Genomic DNA, 25807 nt, shown 5'->3' with positions numbered 1-25807 from the left:
GTGCTCTGTCTGTCCCTTGTACAGCTTTCTACTGTTGATCCTACCATTCCTTGCAATAATATGTTTCCATGCCATTCTTCATGCTAGACAGAGTATAAAGTATGTATTTATCATCATTATAAGACTATAGTGCCAAACACAATGCTTGCAAATAACAGTGATTCAGTGGGTATTCACTGATTGAGAAGACATGCATGATTTATTTATCAAGTATTTACTGATACTGTTCTAAGTGCTGGGCCTTCATGGTGAGCAAACATATTTTACAGAATCATGTCCCTCGTGGAACTATTAGGAGGGACCATTTTTACAAATTAGCTGTCAGTAGGGGCCCCTGGCTATAATACTGGGTACAGGATGAGCTATGCTGAAATTGCCCTTAATCAATATGAAGTCTGCACACACATTCCACTGATGTTTATCGAGCACCTACTATGCCAGACCCTGTTCCAGGCGTTAAGCACATAGCAGTGAACCAACAAAAATACTCTACTTTCATCTGAAGAGAAGACAGGTCTTATTTGCCATGCATTATAGTGAGGGAGACAGACAAGAAGCAAATAAACACATAACACAATATCAAGGAGTGTCAATGGCCACAAAAAATAGAAAGTAGGAAAAGGTGACAGATGGGACAGAAGAAGCCATTTTATATGGATGGACAGAGATGGCCTCCCTGAGGTGACATTTGAGCAGACACTTCAAATAAATGAGGTGGAAAGCCATGTCAATGCCATTACCTTTGATTTCAGTATTCAAGTGAAATCAAATATATTTTGCAGCCTATTAATAACAGCTGCCATTTATTTTTACCTGTTTTTTTGCAAGGAAATTTGCCTATAATTTCATGGTATCCTCCCAACGAGTCTACCACATTGTTGTATTATCACTTACAGAAGAGAAAATTGAAGCTTTGAGAAGACCATGCTAGTAATTGCCAGAACAAAGATTCATCTCAGGCTATCCTGAGGCCACTTGAGCCTACCACTTCCCACAGTTTTAGTCAGAAGAACTCAACATAAAGTATTGTTTTGTTTTTGTTTTTTACCATAAGGAAGTGTCAGTCTTATATTGTACAGTCTTATATTGTACAGTGTACAGTCTTATATTGTACATGAATAATTGTTATTTTTTAATTACACACGTCATGTTAACATTGTCACAAAGTGTAGAGTTAATGAAATTTTACTATGCTTCTAAGATGTTAATCCTACTCCGCAAGTTCTCAACTGACCATTTTATAGTTGGAAATATTTATCTGAGAAGAACACAGCCTGGAACACTTCATCAGAGTGTCAGAGGGCAGTCTCAAGAGGTAATTTGTTTAGCATCCTATTCCTTTCACAGTGTTCTTTCATTTGATTCTCATGGAAACTTCATAAGATACACATAGCAAGCATTACTATCCAAATTTTACAAAAGAAACAATCAAGATACCAAGCGTTTATTGCTCAGCAATGTCAGCAGCTGAGCAGTAGACCACACCTCCTTTCTCTTGGTTTTATGCTACATCAATCAGTTCTTCCATAGTGCTTTTTTACTTCTGTCATTACAAATAACCTTTTAGATCCCAGAACTGACATATATATTCTCATATCTATGTGAAATAGCCTTAATTACTTTTCTGTCTTTAAATCTCAACCCACTCAACCAGCTTTATGAAGTCTTTGTTTTTAACATCTCACTCAACTGCAGAATGCAAACCAAAGCTTATTTTTAAAAGAATATTTACCCTAATTTTTAAAAAAATGACAGAATACCTTTTAAAATGAGATTTTTCTTTGGCCAGGTTTTCTAGATAATGTTCTGCTGAGAACTAAAGAGCTACCAGCTCTGAATAGTCAATAACTTGGTTTTCTTTGTGTGTGTGCCTGACAACCCAGACATAGACGAATGCACCATCCCTCCATATTGCCACCAAAGATGCGTGAACACACCAGGATCATTTTATTGCCAGTGTAGTCCTGGGTTTCAGCTGGCTGCAAACAACTATACCTGTGTAGGTAAGCTCCGGGCGGACTGCCATCCTAACTGATTTCTGTCTTCACAAAAAATGTCAGGGCGCATTGCAGTATTTCCAGTTTTCTGTGCTCTTGAGTGGACTGGTCTCCTTTATCTTCCCTGCATAAAGCTATAAAGACAATAACCAATCTGTCTCTTAAAACACATCAAGATGTGAATGGAAAACTTTATTAACCGTGGTGTTAGTCCTCCTCTGTGAGTCTATCAAAAATATAAAAAAAAAACTACAGATCAATGGATACACATACACCAATTAGTCAACAGTATGTGATATAAATGCTGAAGGTGCCAGTAGATTACTGTAAGTTCAAGTACATAAACTTTCCACTGAGAGTGCATCTGATTTTTACATGCTTCTTCTCCCCTTTCAGAATGCAGTGTCACGGCCCACAATTTTAAGATTGGCATGACATGGAAAGAATCTAGTGCGGGAAAAATGCCTTTTCACAATATTTTCAGTGCCTTAGAGCATTGCAAAACTCTGTATGGGTCTCAACGGCTTATGTTATAATTGTAATGGAATTTAACAGAACCCATTTAAAAAGTAATAAATAGCACAGATAAATCTTCACCACAGCATGCTGAGAGACCGTATCAGTATGAATGTCTTATATCAATTATTTATAGACTTGGCACTTTGCATCTGAACAACAATAAAAGAAAATAGATACTGGAATGTATATTTATTAGAATCATTAAATTCTTTTGGAAAGATTCATCAAACACAAAACTAACTGTCATTCGCAGAAAGAAATATTCTGGTATTTCTAAAAGAAGTGCATGACAGACGTTTGAAGTCACTCCAATAAATATGAAACCTGAATGGATGTTCTCCAGTGAGCTTCTGCAGGGCAAAGAATCCAACCCAGGAATTATTCACTTATCATTAAATGGCATAGGTACAAAGGAGCAAGGATATGTTTAAAGACATAGATATATAAATGTATATAATATTTCCTTTCAGATATAAATGAATGTGATGCTAGCAATCAATGTGCTCAGCAATGCTACAACATTCTCGGTTCATTTATCTGTCAGTGCAATCAAGGATATGAGCTGAGCAGTGACAGGCTCAACTGTGAAGGTAAAATATTTTCCAAATAATTTGTAACAACAGTTCAATCTGTATAATTGCTGTTGCTTTATCCAATTACGTACCTGTTTATGAAAACAATCTTTTTCTCCATGCAAATTCTATTTTAAAATACAGTTAATTAAGTTCAATTATAGTATTTTCTTTTTAGTATGTTATCAAGAGAAAGGAGAAGGAATAAAATAACTGAAATAGTAGATGTAGGCTGGGTCTAATAATTAGAAGGGGTGTTCTAGTGTCTTGCTTCTCAAAGTGATGTGATGGCCAGCAGTGTTGACACATCCTTGTCTCTACTTGTGAGAAATACAGATCTCAGGCCCCAGACCAGACCTACTGAGTCAGATGCTGCATTTAACAAGAATCCCAGGTGACTGGTATGCACATTTAAATTTGGAAAGAGCTAATCACATGTCAGAAACATTAGAATATAAACCAAGGGACCTGTCCTCTAGTCTCATTCCCGCCACTGTGTGACTTGGACACATTTCTTTAAGTTGCCTGCGTTTCACTTTCCACATGAGTAAAAAGAGGGCCACTTAATTGGAAGGATGACCTTCAGAGTCCATTGCCTGTGCATGTTCCACTGTGCAATTCAAAAGGCATACGACATCCTGAGGGGAATGCCATTGACACTTGATGTCTCTGACTTCTTTCCAGCTTTACTTAAAGCCACAAAGGTCATACCCCACCCAGAGAGGCCTCATATCATGCCACTGTGCTCAAAACCAAAAGGGGCTGGTTCTGGACAGCTGCCTCTGTCCTTCTGAGCAAACTATAAGGACATCACCATTGAGAAATGCAAAGCATTCTTTCCCTGAACTCCCAATTCATTCAGTCTGCTCAGTCAGTATGGTTAAGTCCAAGATTCGCCAGACTCTCAGCAATCATTGAGTAAAACTGATAGTCAGAAAAACTGTGTGGTGGAGTCCTGGAGGAAATGAGCTGATATTGTAGAATTTTCCCTCCAGGTTCTTACAAAGTTTTATATTTCTGTTTTATTTTGTTTAAGATTATTTATTTATTTATTTATTTATTTATTTGAGAGGGGGAGAGATTTATTTATTTGAGAGTGAGAGCACACGTAAGGGGGAGGGGCAAATGAAGAGGGAGAAGCATACTCCTCACTGAGCAGGGAGCCTGGACTTGAGGCTCAGATCCCAGAACCCTGAGATCATGACCTGAGCCGATGGCAGATGCTTAACCAACTGAGCCACCAACCACCCTATATTTCTGGTTTAGAGTTTGCAGTATTTTTACCCTTTTACCTTATCTTCAGAAATATTGTCAAAGTAGTGACCTATAAGTTTTTCAACTCTGTGTACCTACTCTTGTCTGATTGAACAGACATTGATGAATGCAGAACCTCAAGCTACCTGTGTCAGTATCAATGTGTCAATGAACCTGGGAAGTTCTCGTGTATGTGCCCCCAGGGATACCAAGTGGTGAGAAGTAGAACATGTCAGGGTAAGTTTATTGTTTTCATATCTGTTAAGTGTTTGTTTTTAACCAGGAAAAGCAGGGAGAAAGTTACAGGATTCTCTACCATGGACTTTCATTTTTCCCTCTTATATATATAATTTGATCTCCTTTTTCCCTTGTTCATCATGTAATATGTTCATCTCATAAAAAAGGTATTATTCAGTTAGCACTGACTTTTTTTAGATTGAAAGTAATTTTTGCTCTTAAGATGTAAATAATTTTAATAAAATATTGATATCTCTTCTATATAGCCTACTTAATCTCTATGATATATATCTTCTAATCACCTGCCCCAAAGATTCAATTATTAAAATATTTCACCATTAGTTTGAGTCTAGGGAATAAACATGTGGGGTAGGCAAACCTCAAAACAGTCTCATATCCTCTAAAATACCAAGATTATAAACCTAAATGTGCTGAGAAAAATCAGCCTCAAGTATATTAAAATGTGCTTGAATTCTTAAGCAGAAAAAAAACAAAAATAGCTAATATCCTAGGGTCCAGTTTTAAAATAAACATTCAGGTGATCTTCATACTTACACATCTCCAATGCTACATGTAGTTTCAAATTTCTTTAACAGAGAGGTCTGTTCAGATAAAGCCAAAAGTATACATAATCCTAGAAAAGCTAGTATAGATACTTGCCTTTGCATAAAACAGTGAGTGGGAAAAAATGACTGAACTTGAAGACAGAAAATTTGTTTGAGTTGTACTGCCTTCTATCTCTACAGTCTTAAATAATATCAAACATCTCTAAACTTTAGCTTTCTCATTTGGAAAAGGGAGTTGTGAGCATGAAATTGATAACATACATAAAAATTACTCGTAAACAATAAAGCCTTACTATCCAAAATGTTTTCATAAAATTTACTTAGCAATGTAAGTGACTAGTAGCAAATCTGCTCTAAAGAGTCCTCTTTAATCAGAACTAAGAAAGGACATACAAGGGCAATAAAATCCTTTGAGAAAGGAAAAAGATCAGGGCAAGGATACAGTAGGGCTTCTCAGTCTATATCATGATTTTATAGAATATTAACTCAGAGGAACCCAGGACCTGGGATTTTTACGGTATGCATATGATCATTCAACTAGATTCCAACCACTAAGTATGAACATAATCAGAATGCCATTCATTGCACAATGAACACCTTTATACCCCTTTCCAGGAAAGTTACTAGAGACTCTAATATTAATTGTGGAAAAACACTGCATTCCAATGATTTTACTTTCTGAAGCCTGAGACTTTTAACATGAATATTACATGGAGGAAAATGTTAGCCAGTGGGATATCTTAACTAATTTCCCTGGAGTCCTTCAAATAAATGTGTCTGTGTTTTTTTATCATAAATATATTTGGTGCTCAGCAAAAGACAGAGGCAAATTAACATACAGGGAGAGTTTACCTACCTACTCTATTTGTATGGAAACATATCTGTTACAATTTAAGGTGAAAAATATACTAGAATTGCAAATAAGGGATTCAAGAGTGTTATATCTTGAAGATATGCAGCTCCAGAATGTTTGGTTAAGCCAAAACATTTTTTAAGAGAGAGGCTTAACATTCTTTTAAAGTACAAAGCAATTAGTTTTTTCCACTAAAACTATCTCTTCCCAACCTTGTCCATATGGACTAAAGTAAAACTGAAAGAGTTTGGAGTCTTACCTTTAATCAAAGGCTTATTTTCAGGATGAAATAACTGTTCTCATTTCCACAGCCTTGCAAAACTGAAAACTCTCTGTGTTTGAGTGGGGTGGGGGAGGCTAGAGAGTAGGAATGAGACAGAGAAACAGAGAGAGAGAATACACATACACACATTCATCAAATATTTTAATACTATTAATAATTCCTGAAAAACATTCTAGAATGATTAAGGTGTTGATTACGTTAGGCTCTAAATTAATGAAAGTAATAAATGAAATTATTACATAAAGTTTCTTGTTGTCATTCTTGGTCTCCATATAATAAACCAGTCCTAGTTTTCCTTGTAGCTAAACAGCATATTTATTTTTCAGAAAAGAGAAGAATATTGAAAGCACAAGTCAATTACGATTTCTTCTAAGAAATCTAAATTCTTTCTTTAGCCGTAGCCAGTCCAAAAGAAGACACTTCGTATAACTGACTCTTGGAAACTTCTCTAGTCTCCTCTTGGGTTCCAGATGGCTTTGGCCAGTTTGGAAACTAAAAGAAAAATTTTTTCCTCCAAAGACAAGGCATAAAAGTATTCTCATTTAGGGGATGTAGTACCTCACAGTGGAAAGATGCCTATGACTACCTGTATGAACTTGGGCTACTTACTTAACTCTTACTTGTTTTTCCTCCATGTCAAGCAGAGATAATCTTTCTTGTCCATGTCTGCATGATTTATGTGAAAAGCAACTTAGTTCATTTTAATATTTCTTAAAAACCAGGTGCCCCCAAGTGTATTAATGCTAGGTGATAAAGGGATTTAAAGATGGATACTATAGTCCTGCCCTCAAGGGGTTTATAAGCTAATAGAAGGGTTAAAATAAACTGGAATGAGTAAATTAATGAATGAAAATGTCTGGTTATTAGGTAGAAGGATTCAGGAAACGGTTATAATGGATAAAATCTAAATCATTATTCAAATGTAAAGGGAGGTAGACATAGCTAGGGATGTGAATCTTAATATAATTTTCATTGTTTGTTCTAGTAGTAAATATAATGGCTCTCTAGTGAAAGTGTTCTCTCAGATGTCATCTGGAGGCTTATAATTCCCAGATCCAAAATCAGTCCTTGTCCAACACAGCCCTCGTTTTCTGGGACTCTCTCCCCTTTTGGCTTCCTTGCACTGCCTTTTCCTGGCTTGCCTCTCACCACAGCCCCTTCTTTAATTCCCCTTCTTCAATTCCCCTTCTTCCACACTATTTCTAAATAGCTATGCCATCCGAGGTGGAACAGATTCAGGCAGATTCAAGTTTGCAAGGTAAGAGGTGTATAGGGATCTGGGCTAAGTTAAATGTGCTTTTAGACACAAAACTGAGTAGGACCTAAGTTCATTGCATTTAATTGAGGACAGATGTAGCTGAGTCATTCCAGACAGATTATTAGTATGTGTCATTTCATGATATTTTTATCAACCACCTATTGTTCATCTGTTGAATTCAAAGCCAAATGTTAGCCATTGACTGTGCTTATATAAACATGAAAGGCACCAATCCTTGCCCTTGGGGAGTTGTAATTTAGTTAAGAATATAGATATGGCAATAGTTAATTATAAAATAAAATGGAATTAAATAAGAGATGGATACGTGCACTTGAAGATTAGAAGCAGAATTAATTCTGCCTAGAGGGTTAGAAGCCTGCAGGAAGGAAGAAGCATCTCAATTGACCTTGAAGTGTGCTGGTTAGATGGGATTTTCATGGTTGGGATGGGATTTTCGTGGTTGGGTCTTCTAGGCTGGGAAAGCAGCAAGCAAAACCAATGGGGGGAGCATTTGACTCTCTGGCTGGGGAGCTTCCAAGAGATTTACAGCCTACAAGTATGGTTTTGGTAAGCACGGCATGCAAGTGGAGACTTGATCCTCTGGGAGTAGATTACACTGTCCAGAGGAAGCACAGCAGAAGTGAAGCTATGAAGTGTTATATGATTTACTCAGATCGGTAAATTCTTTGACCCTATGTGTTTACAGATATAAATGAGTGTGAGACCACAAATGAATGTCGGGAAGATGAAATGTGTTGGAATTATCATGGCGGCTTCCGTTGTTACCCACGAAATCCTTGTCAAGATCCCTATGTCTTAACATCAGAGAAGTAAGAAAAAATCAGAGCTTTTGAAAGTGAGAACTTTCTGGTCTTACCACGATAAACTGGGAAATACTTTTGTTTTTCTCTGCAGCCGATGTGTTTGCCCAGTCTCAAGTGCGGTGTGCCGAGAACTTCCCCAGTCTATAGTCTACAAGTACATGAGCATCCGATCTGATAGGTCTGTGCCATCAGACATCTTCCAGATACAGGCCACAACCATTTATGCCAATACTATCAATACTTTTCGGATTAAATCTGGAAATGAAAATGGAGAGTTCTACCTAAGAGTGAGTAGTACCCTGTGGGCAGCTGTAGCTGTTGGGACAGGCACAAGTTTGCTGTGGTTTGGCAGTATTCACTTAGAAGGAAAGCTAACATTTAAGGAGTTTTTATGTGCAAGCATTGTGTAAGTCTTCCTGAGTGCATTATCTCACTTAATCTTCTTGGTAGCATTGTCAGAAAGATACTACTATTTCATCTCCATTTATACAGAACAGTGAGACTCAGATTTAGTAGCTTCTCTAAAGTCACTCAGATACCAAGATGAAGACTAATGGAGTTGTGTGTGACCAGCAAAACAAAAGCCCTACACACACTCCAAATAGATACCACAAATCAGTGCTGGTTACTTGATTGTACATAGAAAAAATAATTCCTGGAGAGCTTTTCAAGAACCATAAATTCCTTTTTGGTACATCTGCAAGATCATTTACATTCACACCAAAACTGAAACCCGAAAGTCCCTAAAGGGCCCCCATCTTTTTGCACCAAAAGGGCCAGTAGTTGTACCATTCTTGCAAACTTCCAGGCAGACAGTGTGAGGTCATCTTTGTGTTTTCCATTTCTTTGATTGCTGATATGAAATCTTTCTCTGAATTCTGCTATTTCTTTCTTCATGGTTTCTCCTTTCTTCATGGTAGTCTTTGCTTCCCTGTGCCCCTGCTTCTCTTCCTTTAAACTGGCTCTTAGTAGCCCCTCATCCCCCCAAGGGCTTCCAAGCAGATCTCCCTAACTTTGGTGCCTCAGCCTTCCAGGCAAAATCTCAGCAAGTTCATTTTAGGTGAAAATTCTGACATATTTTAAATAAGGCTCACCACTTCATGTGCAAATGATGGCACCCCACCAAGCAGTTTGCAGGGTTCCGGTAACTGTTTCACGCTAAGGATGTTATTCATCCAGTTACAATTTTCTCAAAACTCCTTTGGGCACTCTCCATTTTTAATCAGATTTTAAAGTCAATATTTCATTTTAAGAACATGAAAAGTAAATTGGGAAATTCATCCTTGCGGTAAAGTTTACAGATTTTTAATGTTTACATGTTTATCCCATTCTTTGATATATTAAGTTCCCTTCCAACTCCAGAATTTTGTGATTCTGTTTCTTTGCCAATAAATTAGAAATGATTAATTTCTCATGACCGACTTCTGAAGAGAGAAATCCAACCCAAAATCTATTATTGTTCTTTTTTTTCTAATAGCTAAGAATAAACCTCTCTAACATTAGATGCTTCAAATTTGAGATATACTAGATATTTGTAAAAAATTTACTCTAAATGCATTTCACACAGTTCAGATAATACCAATTTAATAATTTTAGCCCAAATAAATAACATTATTTGTAACCCATGGCAATAAAATAGGTTCATCTCAAAATCTTTCTTAAAAATAGTTTTCCACTTTGATCTTTTAGCTATAATTTAAGAAAATAAAATTTCTAACATAATCAAGAGTTAAGCAAAGTTCCAGCATGTTATTTTCCTTGCAATAAACATAGCACTTTAAAAGTTTTATGATTCATATCAGTACATTTATCGACTTGATATTTTCAAATATAAATTCTCAGTGTTTTTCTCAAGTAAAATCTCTTTTTTCCATGAATGATATAAAACATTAGCAATTTTTATAATCCCAGAGTTGATTATTAAATTTTTTGAAACAAAAACTATTTGAAATAAAAAGTCATTTTTTTAAAGATTTTATTTATTTATCCAAGAGAGAAATAGAAAGAGAGAGAGAGAGAGAGAGCACAGCAGGGGAGAAGGAGAAGCAGAGAGCCCAATGTGGGGCTGAATCCTAGGACCCTGGGATCATGACCTGAGGTGAAGGCAGTTGCTTAAGCAACTGAGCCACCCAGTGCCCAATAAAAAGTCATTTTAAGATTACTTCTTATCATATAATTCAAGAAGTAATTAGGTTGAATTCTACAAAATTTCTCTACTGAAAAATCCATTTTTGTAGAGGACATTTGATGCATAGGAATCAGTCATCAGGCCTTAATATTGCTCCTACTGTATGCTCAGCCCCATAACAGGTGCATGTATTACATACTTCCTTATTTTAAAGGCTTGAAATATTACATGTGGCAAAAGTTAACATCTAGGAAGGGAAAAGAGAAGCAATTTTATATTCAATTCCATGATCCAAGACATCAAAGAATTAATGTTGACTGGAACAGTTAAAGAATGTATCTTGGGCACCTGGGTGGCTCAGTGGTTGAGCATCTTTGGCTCAGGTTGTGATCCCGAGATCCTATGATTGAGTTCTACACCAGGCTCCCCAGGGGAGCCCCTCTATGTCTCTGCCTCTCTCTCTCTCTCTCTCTCTCTCTCTCTCTCTCTCTCCGTCTCTCATGAATAAATAAATAAAATCTAATGTTTCTTGATGGTCATGATACTGGACCTGATCTTTGAAGGATCTGTAGAATACAGGATTTTATTTATATTCCTTTTGGGAGAATACTGAGAAAACTTTCATCCTTAGAAAAGAGGATATATTGTAATAGAAGTAGTACATAAAATTGTAGGTAGAATACCATCCTCCCCACCCATGCCACCCAATACCTATACTTTATTGAGGCTACTTTCTTAATAGCCCTTATCACCACTTTGCATAGTATTCATTTGTCTATATGTGTGGTCTACAGTGCAGGTGTAATGAAAGCAGACTTTACCTGTCTGTCCACTCTTCTATGCTCAGCAAAAGGAATATACCTGGCACCTAGCAGATGCTCAAAAAATATTTTTAAATGAATGAATGAATTCAACTAATGCCTTCAAGGTATTACTATTACCTTCAAGGGACAAGCACCATGCTGGGTCCTGGAGACACAGCAGTGAATAAAACCAAGCCAATTCCTGCCCCAGTGGAGCTCATGGTCAAGGCACTAAGCAAGTGCTCACAAGTATGCTGAATATTACAATAGAGAGTTGCAAATGCTCATGAGTGCCTACCAAGTCAGCCGCTAAAAAGATAGGAGTGATCTAGAAGCCTCTGAAAGAAGTGAACTTAAGCTGAAGACTAACAATTAAAGACCAGCAAATAGAAGGAATAAAAAGCAGTCCAGTTGGTCTGAAACTCCAAGTGCTGCCAGTGAAGTGACTTGAGAGGAACCTAGAGAGATGAGCAGGGCCTAGATCACAGAATGCCTTACAGAGATATTAAGGTTTCAGGTAGAGGAGTTGCTGTTAGATTTTCATGTTAAAATGAAAATGCCTGGTATACTGCAGAGCCTGGATGAGAGTGGGACAGGAATGGAAATGAAAAGACCAGTTAGTAGTTCAAGAGAATGGGGTATTACACTAGTAGCAGTGAGCCCAAAAACAGCAGACAAGTTTATGAAGATACAGGAAGAACTACATGACTTGGTGAGTTATTTGCTATGGGGAAATGGAGGATGAGGAGACACCAAAGATAAGTGTCTGTCTTGAGCAACAGTAAATGGTGGTGGTGCCATTTATTAATATGGGGAAGATCGAGCCAGTGTAGAGAGGAAGTTAAGTTCAGTTTGGAGATCTTTTCAATTTGGACCCTTCTTTTTCAGTAGGGTCTCTTCTGAAACCACTGAAGCCAACAGACATGAATTACCTGAACTTCCCACTCACCCCCTACAAATTTAAGTTCATGTATCCTCCTTCTTACCTTCTCCCTTGAGTTTTTCCAAAGATGAGGTTTTACTTCTGTCAATCAAAGCTAATCTACCACCTATATCCTTCCATCCATCTCCTCTAGAACCTTGTTCCATCAAACTTGTATCTACCTCTTAGGTATTCAACTTGCCTCCCTCTAGATGTTGCTCTCTCTCTCTTCTCCCAACCCAAGGTTCTTGAAAGCCTATAAACACAATCTCTGCTTTCTCACTTCCTAGTCACCCTTCTATCTTCTGTTCCCATTACCCTACTGGAGTTGCTCTGAAAAGGCATCTATACTGCTAAATTCAGAGGACATTTTTCATTTCCAGTCTCTCTCAGCCTCACTATGCCATTGGATACTGCTGGCCATTCTCCTGTTTCCCAATTAATCATCTGTTTCTTCTCATCTTCCCTCAATGGCTTCTCCTCTGCCCACTCCTTAGATATTAGCCTCTCCCAAATCCAGTCTTATCACATATACATTCTCTCCCTTGGTTAATGTCCACCCACTGAAGTGATTGCTAAATCCTAATCCACTGTCTCTACCCCCTGCTTTCCTCTGGCATTCAGATTCACACATCTACTAACCTGCCCCTCCAGCTCATTTTCCTCTACTCTCCAGCACCCATAACATTCTTCATCAAAATGAAACTACATCCAGTTCTGAACATACTTCTTTACAAAACTTCCAATTATCTTTGGTGACTCTCCTCAGAAATTCAAAAGCCTCCCCTCAATGCTTCAAGATCCCTCTTCTTTTTCCCCATATTTTTCACCTTTATGTATCTTTGTACATACACTACATAACCTCATGTATCTTAGCATTTGTTGTGTTCCATTGAAATGTGAAACTATTCACATTGTCTCTTCATGTACTAGAACGTAAACAAAAGCATAATGCTAAGAAGAAGTGAAAGATGATAGCTTTGTTTACCAGTTCAAAAATTATCAAATTCTCACCTGAACTACAGTCTCTGTAAAGGCTGGTACTACTCAGTAAAAGTGAAGAGAAACATTAACAGAGAGGGATGAACCGAAAACACAGAACTATCAAAAAAGCAGGTCTCTGTAACTTGGAACTAATGACTATGTGTGCACAAAGGGAAAAGAACCAAGAAAGGTTGAAACCAAGAAGGAATTAAGTAGTGACTTTTATCCTACCCTCAAAATTCTTCCCCTAATTCTTATAAGACTAGGTATACTCACAAATAATAGAAACTCCAATTCAAGGAAAATTATTCTCTCCCTCCCTCTTTTTTTCTTTTATTTTAGCAAACAAGTCCTGTAAGTGCAATGCTTGTGCTTGTGAAATCGCTATCAGGACCAAGAGAATATATCGTGGACCTGGAGATGCTAACAGTCAACAGTATAGGAACCTTCCGCACAAGCTCAGTGTTAAGATTGACAATAATAGTGGGGCCATTTTCATTTTAGTCTTTTAAAAGAGTACACTATAGGCATTTAAATCAGCCAAAGAATATTGTTACCATAAAGCACTATTTTATTTATAGACGTATCTAGTACATCTACATCTATATGCTGTACACTCACCAATAATTCAAACAGTTACACCATGGTATAAAGTGGGCATTTAATCTGTAAAGATTCGAAGTTTGTCTTTATTACTGTATGTAAATTAGACATTAATCCACTAAACTGGTTTTCTTCAAGAGAGCTAAGCATACTCTATCCAATGAAACTTGGATTCTTTTCTGTAAAAGTGGGACAAAGCAATGATTATCTTCTGTGGTGCTTAAGGAAACTTACTACAGCTCCACTGGCAGTCTTATAAGGAGGCAACCATCATAACATTGAACAGCATGCAAGTTCAAGAATGAATTTTTTAACTGCTTTGTGAGAAAATGGAAAAAGTCAATAAAGATATATTTCTTTAGAAAATGAGGATCTACCATATTTGTGTTGGTTTTATTTTCATAAGCAGTCTTAACACAGTTGTTTATTACTTAGTAATAAACAATTATTGTATAATATGCTGGTTTCTGTTGAATATTTTAAATTTTGTCTGAAATTTTTTATTATGAATGTAAACAAAAAAGTAAGCAAAATTCCCAAAGTGAATAAGGTATCCATAGAGTGATTCTTATATTGAGAAATCTACAGAGAGGAGATGAGAAAACAAATTCTTTTTTAACTATATTGGAGTTGACCTGAAGAAGCAAATTCAGTGTCTTCATCCATTCAAGCTGCTATAATAAAGTACCATAGACAAGGTGGCTTGTAAGCAACAGAAATTTATTTCTTACAGCTTGGAGGCTGGAAGTCTTAGATCAAAGTGCCAGCATGGTCACATTCTGGTGAGAGCTGTCCTCTGGGTTGCAGACTCATATCTTCACATGGTAGAGAGAGAGTGAGAGAGCTCTCTTGGAGTCAGTCCCTTTTATAAGAGCACTATCTCATTCATGAGGACTCCATCCACATGATATAATTACAAAGGCCTCAACTCCATAATGCTACCACATTGGAAGTCAGGATTTCAGCATATGAATTTGGGAAGGACACAGACATTCAGTCTATAACACTCAGTAAAGGTAAGAACATCACTGAATTCAGGTCTTCCTCAAGATGCATAACAAAATGAAGAAAAGGTATTGTACTGAAAAAGCTTTAGTTACTGAATAAAATTAAAACTCTAAAACTTCACTTATAACTAAAATTTCTCATCTTAATAACTGATGCTCACAGAGGGAAAAAATGGGAACAGTTCTTATTCTTGGCATCCAGAGTGACTGTGAACTAAAGCAAATTGCCCTCCCTCTGAATTCAAAGAAAAGGTTTTATGTCTTATTTGTTTAAACTGTAACTGCTTCACTTTGATGTGTTATATTTTTAAATAAAAATATTCTTTTAGAGGATCACTCTATCTTTGGAAGTTTTTTTAAGTGTAACCAATAACAGCCAATATAATTCTGTCTGGGAAAAAATTAGTTATAGCTGCCAGAGCAAGAATGACCATTTGATTTTTTTCTAATAGATAATCTAGGAGAAAAGGAAACAAAAAAAAACTGCCAAAATCATGCCACAAAAAGGTGTGCAGCCAATTTTCTCTTACATCAAGTTTAAAAGCACATAGAAATAACCTCTGACACCCAGGCACCTTCGACCCTGAAACAAGTGTTTCTCAAAGAGTTGACTAAATGTTCAACAATTGTCAAAAAGAAAGCTCAGAAGAAATCAAGAAAGAAAACACAAACTTCTTGTGTGAACAGAGGATGGGCTTTTGTTAAAGGAGCATTGAAACATAATGAGACAACAGATCTAATCAAGAACCACACAAGGAAGCAGAGATAACAGCCAGCCACGACACAGCTGGACTGTTGAGTGCATTCCTATCACTCTGTCCACATGAATACTTGTATGCAAGTATCAACACTATCTAGTCCCATACCCATTATAAACCCCATATCCATTAGCAGTAACTCCTCATACCCCAACCCACAAGCCCTTACAGGAGTTACCACTAATTTAGTTTCTGTATCTGGATTTTCCTATTCTGGACATTTCATATAAATAGAGTCCTATGATAGGTACCCTTTTGTATCTGGCTTCTTTCACTTAGCATGATATTTTCAAGGTTCAGTGTAGTAGCATGGATCAGTACTTCACTTCCTTTTATGACTGAATAATATTCCATATTGTAAACATATCACACTATCCATTTGATGCTGGCAGGTGGAGTCCAAGGATCCAGAAGAGGTCCTGCAGAACCAGCCAAGAGGGTCTTTGGCTTTGCACAGGATGGAAATCAAACATGAGCCAGCAGGAAGTGAGAGCAGAGTTTACTGAAGATTCAGAGCAGATACACATGGAGTGTCTTGGAGACTTAGGAAAGGAGGGAGTCTGGTCTTTGCTTGGAGTTTGGTGGTTTTTATTAAGGATTGTGGTTTGGTGTATGTGTCCTCTCAGGCATCCAGGAACCAGTTAGAACAAAGACAAGGGCCAAGGTGTCATTCCTTGGAAGCAGGGGGTCTTGGTGTTGAGATATCTAGCTACAATGGTGGTCTGTAATATGCATATGATGGCTTCATTTGGTCATTCTCACATGGTCCTTCTTTAGATGTTATCTAAAGAAATCATCAACTGCTATATACTATTTGCATTTGAGGCATATGTAAGTAGAGGTGTAGGTCCTAATAAGAATAAAAGCAGGAAAAGGAAAATAAAAAAGCAGATTTTTTATGGAGTTCTTCAGTTTCCCTGTCCCACATTCATGCATTGAGAGACATAATTTGATATGTTGTTTCCACCTGTAATTCCTTTTTGTCTTACCCATCAAAAAGGACATTGATTCAATTCATCCACTAAAAATGAGCCTAAATCACTCATTTTTAGTTTCATTTTTGACTAAAAAAAAAATAGCAAGTGATAAAAAAAATTTTTTTTTCATTCACAGAAGCAAAATCCTGGAAAGAACTTTGGAAAGCTTACACATGAGTTCCCTTACAGGTACAACCATCCTCAGTAAACATAAAAATCTCCTGTTCTCTTTTTAATGTAATTTGAAATTCAAAATAAAGTAAACATCTTCACTAAAAACAAACCAAAGCAGTAAGACAAAGACCTGCTTTGTTTCCGAACTACACATGACTCCCTCCTCCCCTCCTCTATGAGAATCACTGATTTAAACCAGCTCCCAAAGATGGGAATTACAAGACAAATTCATCTTCAGAGTCATTTTTATTCAGCAGCAAACATTTATTGAGCAACTTCTATGGTAATCCTTTCCAGCACTTAAGAGTTTAATGTAGAATAAATGAACCATTTCTAACCTTAACCACTGTGAGACTTAGCTTTTGAGGCCCTTGGTTTCTTTATCCATAAAACTGAGATATTGAAATAAGGAGTTTTTCCAATTTTAATGACTATAACTAACTAATCCCTAACCCTGGGCTACATTGAGAGATAAGGTAGCTCAATTTGCCAAATTTTTTAAAGCATCTGAGCATTCCTTTTATGCAGTGGCTATCGGGAAGCATTGGACATTGGTAGAAGAGAAAACTCATACTGCTTTCATCAAAATAGTTCTTCACACTGTGGGTTCATTATCAGGGGCAAGGATCAATTTAGCTATACATTTTTAAATTACAATTCAAAATAATTTTTTCTGCTATTCAGTCTGTTAAATTGTGCATGTTTTTGCTCCTTTTCACTGTACTGAAATATAAATACTTATGTTAAATTAAAAGTCATTTTGCCTTTTTTCACCAGTGAAAAAAGTGCAGCCATGGGTTCCCTTACTTCCAAACATGCTTCCAAACATGCTTCCAAGGAAATAAGTACATTCTTAGTAAGTTTCAGTAATGAGGCCACAACTAGTCATTTCCATCATTTCATCGTTCTTTTACCATACCTGCCCTTGGAGAAGTCCATGCTCTCTAACTGGACAATTACATTCTGACAGTGATTATGAAAGGCCTCTTGGTTGTTAAGACAGCCCCCAAAAAGAATAAGTTCCCTTCAACTGCCAAATTTCCCTCTTAACTAGTTTCTTTAACAGCTTGCAATCTCTACCCCCTCTAAACATAAAATTTCTTATTATGTGCACTTATTATTATTAATAATAATAACAACAGGATTCTAAATTTAGACACCACCTAGTCAGGGCATCTTATTTTTAAGACTTGCTCAAAGTCACAGTTTGTTGAGCAACAATGCTGTGCCTAGAATACAGGTCTTCTGACTTAGTTTAAGCTCTTTTCGTTGGCCATTTCAACACCAACAAGCAAACCCCTTCTTTCCTGCAAATAGTCCACCCCAGATTGTGAACCAGCTTTGCTGATTGCCATGACCAGTTGTCACCACTGCTGCTAGATGCAATTGTGTTGAAATAACACAGATACCAACCTGATTCTGATTTATTTTCTTAAACTTTAGCTGATTGTTCTCTTTAAAAACTCCAGAGAGGCAAAAGTCATCATGTTACACAAAATGCTCCTAAACTCTAGAAATTCAAAGTCAAGAACCAATCATGTGAACCTTACTATACTGGAGAGGACAGCAATTCCCAAAAGATAAAGTCTATTACTTACGATCCAGATGTAGCTGTCTGCGTGGGGGAATTTTGAGAACAACCATGGTGAAGAGGGATCGAAGCTAACACTCTCCTGGTTCAGAAGCTGGGCCAAAAAGCTTACAGGGTCCTTCCTTCCATAGGATTAGTGTAAAGTAAGGAGCTAATGTAAAGATTACTGCCATTCCTTGACATATTCATTAGGTGATTTTTTGAAGGAACAAACAATGAACATCATCACCTGGAATAAGATAAAATGCCTCGTTTTATTAACAACTCGGGCCTCAGTGGGGCTTTCAGTTCTTTCACAGTATGTTTAAGTAAAAAATGGTAAAAAGTAGGGTTTTTGAATTGTAATTTTAAAATATAGATATTGAAGGGTAGAAATCAGCTGGAAACCAATCCCCACATCTAATAAATATAGTTAGTCATCTCTACCACTTTGCCTCTACAAGGGAGATGTTTTAGTGAATCCAAATAATGGAAATAGAAAGATTGTTCAGTATCCTAAGACCACCTGAAAACAGCCCAGTGGGATTATTATTTTTGGGGAAGCTTCACAAATAGAAGTTTATTGTTGAATCCTGTTTCCATGACTCCAAGCAGTTGCTTATGTTTTGAATAGCCGTGTATGCTTCTAACTTTCTAACTCTTCTTTTAAAATACAGAACAGCTGCTGGTCTGCTCATATGGTATGCATAAGAAGCCCACAAGGGACAAAACCTTCCATTAATATGTCGAATTATTTTTAACAGACTTATATTTCTATCCTGAATCATCATCTCAGAAAGATGGCACATTTCCATCCTCCCAGCTGGGGGGAGCACCTGCAGAATACAAACCCAAACTGTGACACATCTGGTACCAAAAAACCAATCTTGTTTCATCTGGCCAGCAGACTAAAATATCAAGATCGTTGAACAGAAACAAGGCAAAAAGTTAACTGCCTCTTATATGTAGTCAACACAGATGTCTAGTTAAGCTGTTTATATTGTAAGCGCATGTGTACTTTAACGGAGCACAGACCCCTTTAATAAGCCAGAGTTGGAATACAAATGCAAGAGAGTTTTAAAGACCTGAATGCAGTAATTCAGTTCTTTTTTATCTTCCCATAGAGATGAAATTAGTTTCTGCAGAATCACAGCATTATTTTTAAAGAGATGCATATAACACAAATAATTTTGTTGAGTTTCCTTAGTATCTTCAAATTATTTCCTTTAAAAACTGTATTCCACATTTTTGTATTTTAATATTTAGATTACATTTCTTTAAGTGGTAAATTACTTGCCTGTGACTTAAACCAGGTGTCCTAGTGTGTGTTGCCCCAAAAGCAGACCCTGACACAAGAATTGAGTGTGGATAGTTTGAGGGGTTAACTCAGAAAGAACAGGCAAGGAAGTGGGGGGGAAATGAGGGAGAGGAGAGATGCAAATAAATGAGTGAGTTAATGAGTAGATCACTTCTATGGGCAACTGGTAGGCATTTCCTCTAGGGAGCCTCTGAGAAATCTTGTGGAACTCACCTCAAAAGCATCCCACCAGAAGCTGCCTAAACTGGGCCATTTATCTACAACTTCCAACTCTGTTGTGAGGGTTGCCCCAAGGACACTAACACCACACCCATTTATAACTGCCTGCGGAAGAGGGTGCTCCCTAGCACTGGAGAAAGCCCTCAGGCAGATGGGAAGAGAGACAGAGGCTTGATGTAGGATGCTTTCAGTGAGCTAGAAATTTCCACTGCCGCCCCAGTAAACTCAGGTGGCTGCAGGGAATTAGGGGAGGCATGAAAATCGGCTGACCAAGGTCAGCGCATTGTGTGATGAGTCTGACACCTGAAGAACGTGTACCTGGCCTGATGGCTTCAAATCACATGAACTTCTTCCTTGACTTTTTCCTGTTGGTTCTCCATCTTTTTTTCCTTTCTTAACCTTTCTCTTCTTCTACTCTAGTTTTCTTCTCCTCCAAGTATCACCTCACAAATTAAGCAACAACCATACCCAAAATGCAATTAGATGCAAAGACACATAAGATATCATGTAAAATGGTATTATATAGTTAACACCATGAACCTATGTGATTTCAAAGCACATCACAAGTCCAGTTTGTATAAAACTAGTTGCCCTTCGAAGGTCAATTTTCAGAGAAGCTAATGAAATTATATCTCAAGACCCTTCCCATGCACCAGTCTCTTCCGAGGTCCTAAAGGGACCCTAGCAATGTGTTCACATGATCATATTTTTGTAAAATTTGCAAAAGTGATATACTTTAGCTGACTTGATTAGGACTGCTCTTTCTGCTTAATGCCTCCCCCCCTTTCATCACATCATATTTCTCTTCATGTTGGATGGCATTGGAGTGGTCACAAGCATTTTTGGGAATCCAGCCTGGGAAAATTAAGTTAGGAGGGTATATTTAGTTTGAGTTTGGTGAGATATAGCTAAACAATTCATAGTCACTTCTATATATGGTTAATTTCAGTTCCTGTCTGTTTCTAGAAATATTCCTACAACCCTCTGTGTTGACAACGTGTACAAAGGTTCAAGGCAAGGATACTACCACAACACAATGTGTCCTACAGCATTCAGTACCAGAGTAAGTAGTAGAAGAAAAATAAGTTTTGATAGACTGGCAGAGGGCCAAAATGGATACAGATTAGAAAGTTATTCCAGCAGCCCAAGAAAAGATGTGTTCACTTGAATCAAGTGTTAGTGGAGAACATGAAGAGAAGTGAACAAATTCAATCCACATAGGAGACAAAATAAAGAATTCAATGATGGCTTGGATATGGACAGTGAGAGAGAAGGACATGTCAGGAATGAGCCTAGGTTTCTGGCTCCCATAATCTGATAGGCAGGCAATTGTTTTCAAGCAAAGATTCAGAAATCTATACTTCTTTCATTTTGGGGCTCTATCATCTTCAGAAGGTTTCCAAGGCCCTGTGCTCATCTACATCGAAAGATGGATCAATGACAGATGGAAAGTGAGAACTTTTTATGGGGCAGGCCTGGAAGTGGCTTCCATCACAATGCTCACCTTCCTTTGGAAGGCTGGGAAATAGAGTCTAGCTGTGTGTCCAGGAAGATAAGAAAATGGGTTTGGACACTAGCTAGCAGTTTTTGCCTAAATGAGGAAGCTAGCAAATGAGTATATTCTTTAGGAACGGAAGTGTTCCACTGGAGCAGAGAATAATTTTCTTTTCTTTTTCTTCCTCCTCCTCCTCTTCCTCCTCCTCCTCCTCCTCCTCCTCCTCCTCCTCCTCCTCCTCCTCCTCCTCCTCCTTCTTCTTCTTCTTCTTCTTCTTCTTCTTCTTCTTGGAGAGAAAGAGTGTGTGTGCTAGTGGGGCAGGGGTGCACAGAGAGATAGGGAGAGACAGAATCTCCATGTTTAGTGTAGAACCCAACACAGTGCTCAATCCCATGATCCTGAGATCATGACCTGAGCCAAAATAAGAGTCAGATGCTGAGTCAACTGAGCCACCCAAGCACCAGAATAATTTTCTGTCAGATTTATATTTTAGCTCTAATTCTTCAGTTAGAGCTTCACTTATTTTTCTCTGTATTCCTTCTCTCTTTTTTGTTTCTTCATTTCTTTTTTTTACTTTTAACAGCTTTACTGATATAATTCACTGATCATACAAGTCATCTGTTTAAAGTATACAATTTAATGGCTTTTAGTATATTCACAGATATGTGCAACCATCATCACAGTCAATTTTACATTTTCACCTGCTCAAATAGAAACCTTACATCCTTTCCCTATTATCTTCCTATCCTCTCCTTTACCCCATCCCCCAGCTCTAAATGATCACTAAGCTACTTTATATATCTCTATGAATTTTCCTATTCTGGACAGTTAATATGAATGGAATTATATAATTTTTCAAGATTCATCCATGTTGTAGCATTTGTCAGTTTTCCATTCTTTTTATGTCCAAATAATATTCCATCCTGTGCCTACACCTCATTTTGTTTATCCATTCTTCAGTTGATGGACTTTTCGCTTGTTTCCACTTTTTGATTATTATGTATAATGCCACTATAAACATTTGTGTACAGTTTTTGTGTACAAAACTGACATGTTTTCAAAACTGACATGTGTCAGTTTCTGTTCAAAACTGACATGTACAAAACAGACATGTTTTCATGTCTCCTGGATGTAGTGTCTCCTTTAACCCTTTTAGTACTCCTATGACCTGTTGTTCCCCCTTTTTTTTTTCCGAGAGACAGAAAGAGACAGCATGAGCAGGGGAAGGGGCAGAGGTATAGGAAGAGAGAAAATCCCAAGCAGACTCATGCCTAGTGCAGGAATGGAGCCACAACTCTAAGATCATTACCTGAGCAAAACCAAGAGTCAGACACTTAGACTGAGACACCTAGGCATCCCTGTTATCCCCTTTTGCACAAGTGGAAACAGAATTGCAAGGTAAGGTTACTTGTCATGTGATCTGTACAAAGCAGAGCCAGGCCATAAACTCAGGCAGGCTGACTTGAATTTGCCATGCTACTTCTCTCTAGATCAGCTCTTCTCAGACGGGTTTCTAAGCTTTCCTTTTAAGGAATCTAAGAAATTGTACAAAAGTAATGACTACCGTTTAAATATGCCCACCCCCAGCCATGTATCTGTCATCTCACTAAATGCTACACATATTTCCTAAAGTGTATCCAGAAAACATAATTCTTAAAAATGTAATAGCTGCATGAAATTACCACCACTTGCATATTTTACATCATTTTAAGTCACTTTTTCTTGCTTTGCCCCAAATTACACTTATCTTTTTTTTCTTCAAATTTTTATTTAAATTCTACTTAGTTAACATATAGTGTAATACTGGTTTTAGGAGTAGAATTTAGTGATTCACATTTATCTTTCTAATACACGGTGTAGGCAGACGTTTGGAATGGCAAAGACCATTCCCAGACTACCTATTAACTAATCCTCTTAGATACCCTCTCACCTTAAGTTTTCTTTGGAATAAATCAGTATTACATGTTAGTACCTTCCTTTCCATACTTACTCTAGGTTAAAACTATATTCTTTGAGATCAAGATTTTTTTGTGTGTGACTTTAACATTAGCTTCACATGCCCTTACATAAGCCCAGCAATTGCTTTGACCCATTTTAACCTCTTTTGAGTGTCATCGGCAAGGTGTACTGTCCTTGACAATGAAAGAGACCTCTCTTTTGTCCTTCTAGGCAATCTTTAGCATGAAGCTAAATGCCTTTCAGGTGGAAGAGTTGACCAGATGAAGGAGACAAAGGAAGCTCTTGCTCCTGAGTGACTTTGATTCCTCTTTCTCTTAGAATGGTACATTTCTATACAAGATGATGGACATTTGGACATTTTGATAGGTGCAGTGTGCTTTGAACTGTTGTGTCTAATAATTCTTTCGTCTTGGTTTTTCCTAGCAGAGTGGTATATCTTAGGATGCTGATATGCATATTGTTTGCTTTTCATTTAATGTGGTGAAGCCTTCCTTCTTGTTTTCCCTCCACCTTGCTCTTTAAAATGCATATCACTAACCCGGGTGGGAAGGCAGGCATTAAGTGCAGGAAACTTTTCCTTAACCTCCCCCTCAAAATTCTACGTCCCTTTTTCTTTTTCTTTTTCTTTTTACATCCCTTTTCTTTAGTGTACTTCTTTTGTTCAGGGATAAGTAGAATCCTTAAGTAGTTCCACATTTCCATTTATTTACTTTTAATGAGAGCAAGTCACCTTTTCAATACCTATTTATTCATTCAATGAATATGTAAATATCCACAATTGTTTCAGCCTAGTTGTTTACTTCTTATCCAAGGATGACAGAAAGAAAGAACACTATTCCTTTACTCTTTAAGAAGAAGGTAAAAAAAAAAATGAAAAGCATTTAAATGCACAATAATGGGGGAATTGTTAAGTTAAAACTATGGCATATCTATATAGTAGAATATTATTCAGTGATTAAAATGTTTATCAAGAGAAGTATATAGAGTGGGGGATGTTTATGATATAGTGTAAAGTGGAAAATATAGGAGATACTATTGCAATCACAAATATATGTTTTGGAAGAAAAAAGCATGCCAAATTCTAACTGTAGTTATTTCTGGGACAAGGCTGAAAGAACATTGTGTTCTTCTCTCTATACTTTTCTGTATCTGCAACTTATTACCTTTTTTATAATGAGTTTCATGTCAGATTAAGAAGTTCTTTTTTAAAAATTCAAAGCAAACTCAGGAAGCCATAGGAGACTTGGCAAAATGCTAGATAATAACAGACATTAAACTAAAACTAGAGGCTGAAAAAAAAAAAAAAAACTAGAGGCTGGAGGCTGAGGCCAAAATCTGGGAGTGGGTTACTAGAATCATCCATATGAGTGCTTGTTCAGTAGTATTTTGATATAAAGTCCACCAGTCCCATTAACTGAGAACTTTAACATCTTAGTGTCCTATATGGAGCCCATGGGATAGGTCCATCAATGTTGACCTGGTAACACAAAGCCAAAAAACAGAACTCAGGCCAGAGAGTCAGGCCTGGATAGATGAGGTGGTATAACAAAGCCAAACTTTCTGGAAATAGAGTACCAGGGGAAAAGTCCAGACTTTGACTAACACAATGGCAGAGGCAAGAGGTGCCAGACGTCAAATAAGTAGATGAAAGAGGCAAAAGCTGCTGGAACAGTTTGGATTCAAACATTTAAAGTGAGATTCAGAAACAAGGATTCAGGTGTTGAGCAGTTCACATTAATCTCCTAAAATGAGATTTAGGTTGGTGCCTCAGGTGAAAATCTAAGACATGCCTTTAAACATCTTCAAGGCAGAGCTTAGTGTCAGCAAATCTGTGTTAGCCTTTTCCAAGAAAGGCATTTTTTTAAATACCTAGATGATTTAAATAGTAATGATGAGAGCACTAAGTGCCTATTATACGCCATACACTGCGGCCTCCTGCTATGCTAGACATTTGATGTGCTTTACAAATATTACCTCATTTTATGATATGGGCATTTACATCCCACTTGAAAGAGGAGGAGACTGAGCCTCAGAGAAGTGAGAAACAGAGGTCACACAAGTAGAAAGTGGTAGAGCAAGGTCTATAACTCAGGTCAATTTGACTCCAAGGCCTGATTACTGATCAGTGGCTAATTCTGTGTGACCATTCATATTTTCTGTGCTTCTTTTTAAAAAATTTTGTTAGTAAAGCCAAAAACCCTGTCTACCAGGGATGAGAGTAGCAGATACCATGGATAAGCAAATTGCATCAAGTTCTTTGGTGCCTGTTAAAGGAATATTACTAATAAAATTATTATATATTTGAAGGTTATTAAGGGAATAGATCTTAAAAGTTCCCACCATAAGAGAAAATATTCTTAACTGTGTATGGTGACAGATGTTAACTACACTTCTTATGATCATTTTGTAATATATACAAGCATCAAATCATGATGCTATCTACCTAAAACCAATATAATGCCATATGTCAATTATACCTCAATAAAAATGTACTATTTATGAGAGTTAATTTGGGAAATAAAGAATT

The 25807-nt window shown here is 37.2% G+C and overlaps 1 protein-coding gene and 2 long non-coding RNA genes across 7 annotated transcripts in view; 1 reads left to right on the top strand and 2 right to left on the bottom strand.

Annotated features, from left to right (window-relative positions):
- The window catches only part of LOC144324174 (uncharacterized), a 34637-nt gene extending 25993 nt beyond the window's left edge, over window positions 1–8644 (bottom strand). For both annotated transcript variants that reach the window (XR_013389585.1, XR_013389586.1), the window contains exons 1-2: window positions 8417–8644; window positions 6258–6355 (exon numbers count right to left, since the gene is read on the bottom strand). This is a non-coding gene — a long non-coding RNA (uncharacterized LOC144324174). The remainder of the gene's footprint in view (window positions 1–6257; window positions 6356–8416) is intronic.
- Window positions 1–14172, top strand: part of EFEMP1 (EGF-like fibulin extracellular matrix protein 1) — a 61080-nt gene extending 46908 nt beyond the window's left edge. For both annotated transcript variants that reach the window (XM_077915448.1, XM_077915447.1), the window contains exons 6-11: window positions 1884–2003; window positions 2987–3106; window positions 4460–4579; window positions 8246–8369; window positions 8455–8650; window positions 13543–14172. In XM_077915448.1, the coding sequence (XP_077771574.1) occupies window positions 1884–2003; window positions 2987–3106; window positions 4460–4579; window positions 8246–8369; window positions 8455–8650; window positions 13543–13704 (842 nt within the window). In that variant the 3' untranslated portion in view covers window positions 13705–14172. The remainder of the gene's footprint in view (window positions 1–1883; window positions 2004–2986; window positions 3107–4459; window positions 4580–8245; window positions 8370–8454; window positions 8651–13542) is intronic.
- A 402-nt stretch (window positions 14173–14574) lies between these two features.
- LOC144324173 (uncharacterized) overlaps window positions 14575–25807 on the bottom strand; it is a 164945-nt gene continuing 153712 nt past the window's right edge. For all 3 annotated transcript variants that reach the window (XR_013389584.1, XR_013389582.1, XR_013389583.1), the window contains 2 exons: window positions 18318–18539; window positions 14575–16418 (listed from right to left, as the gene is read on the bottom strand). This is a non-coding gene — a long non-coding RNA (uncharacterized LOC144324173). The remainder of the gene's footprint in view (window positions 16419–18317; window positions 18540–25807) is intronic.

Source organism: Canis aureus, chromosome 11 (assembly GCF_053574225.1).
Source record: "Canis aureus isolate CA01 chromosome 11, VMU_Caureus_v.1.0, whole genome shotgun sequence".
Taxonomy (NCBI): Eukaryota; Metazoa; Chordata; class Mammalia; order Carnivora; family Canidae; genus Canis; species Canis aureus.
This window is presented reverse-complemented; position numbering and strand designations above follow the sequence as displayed.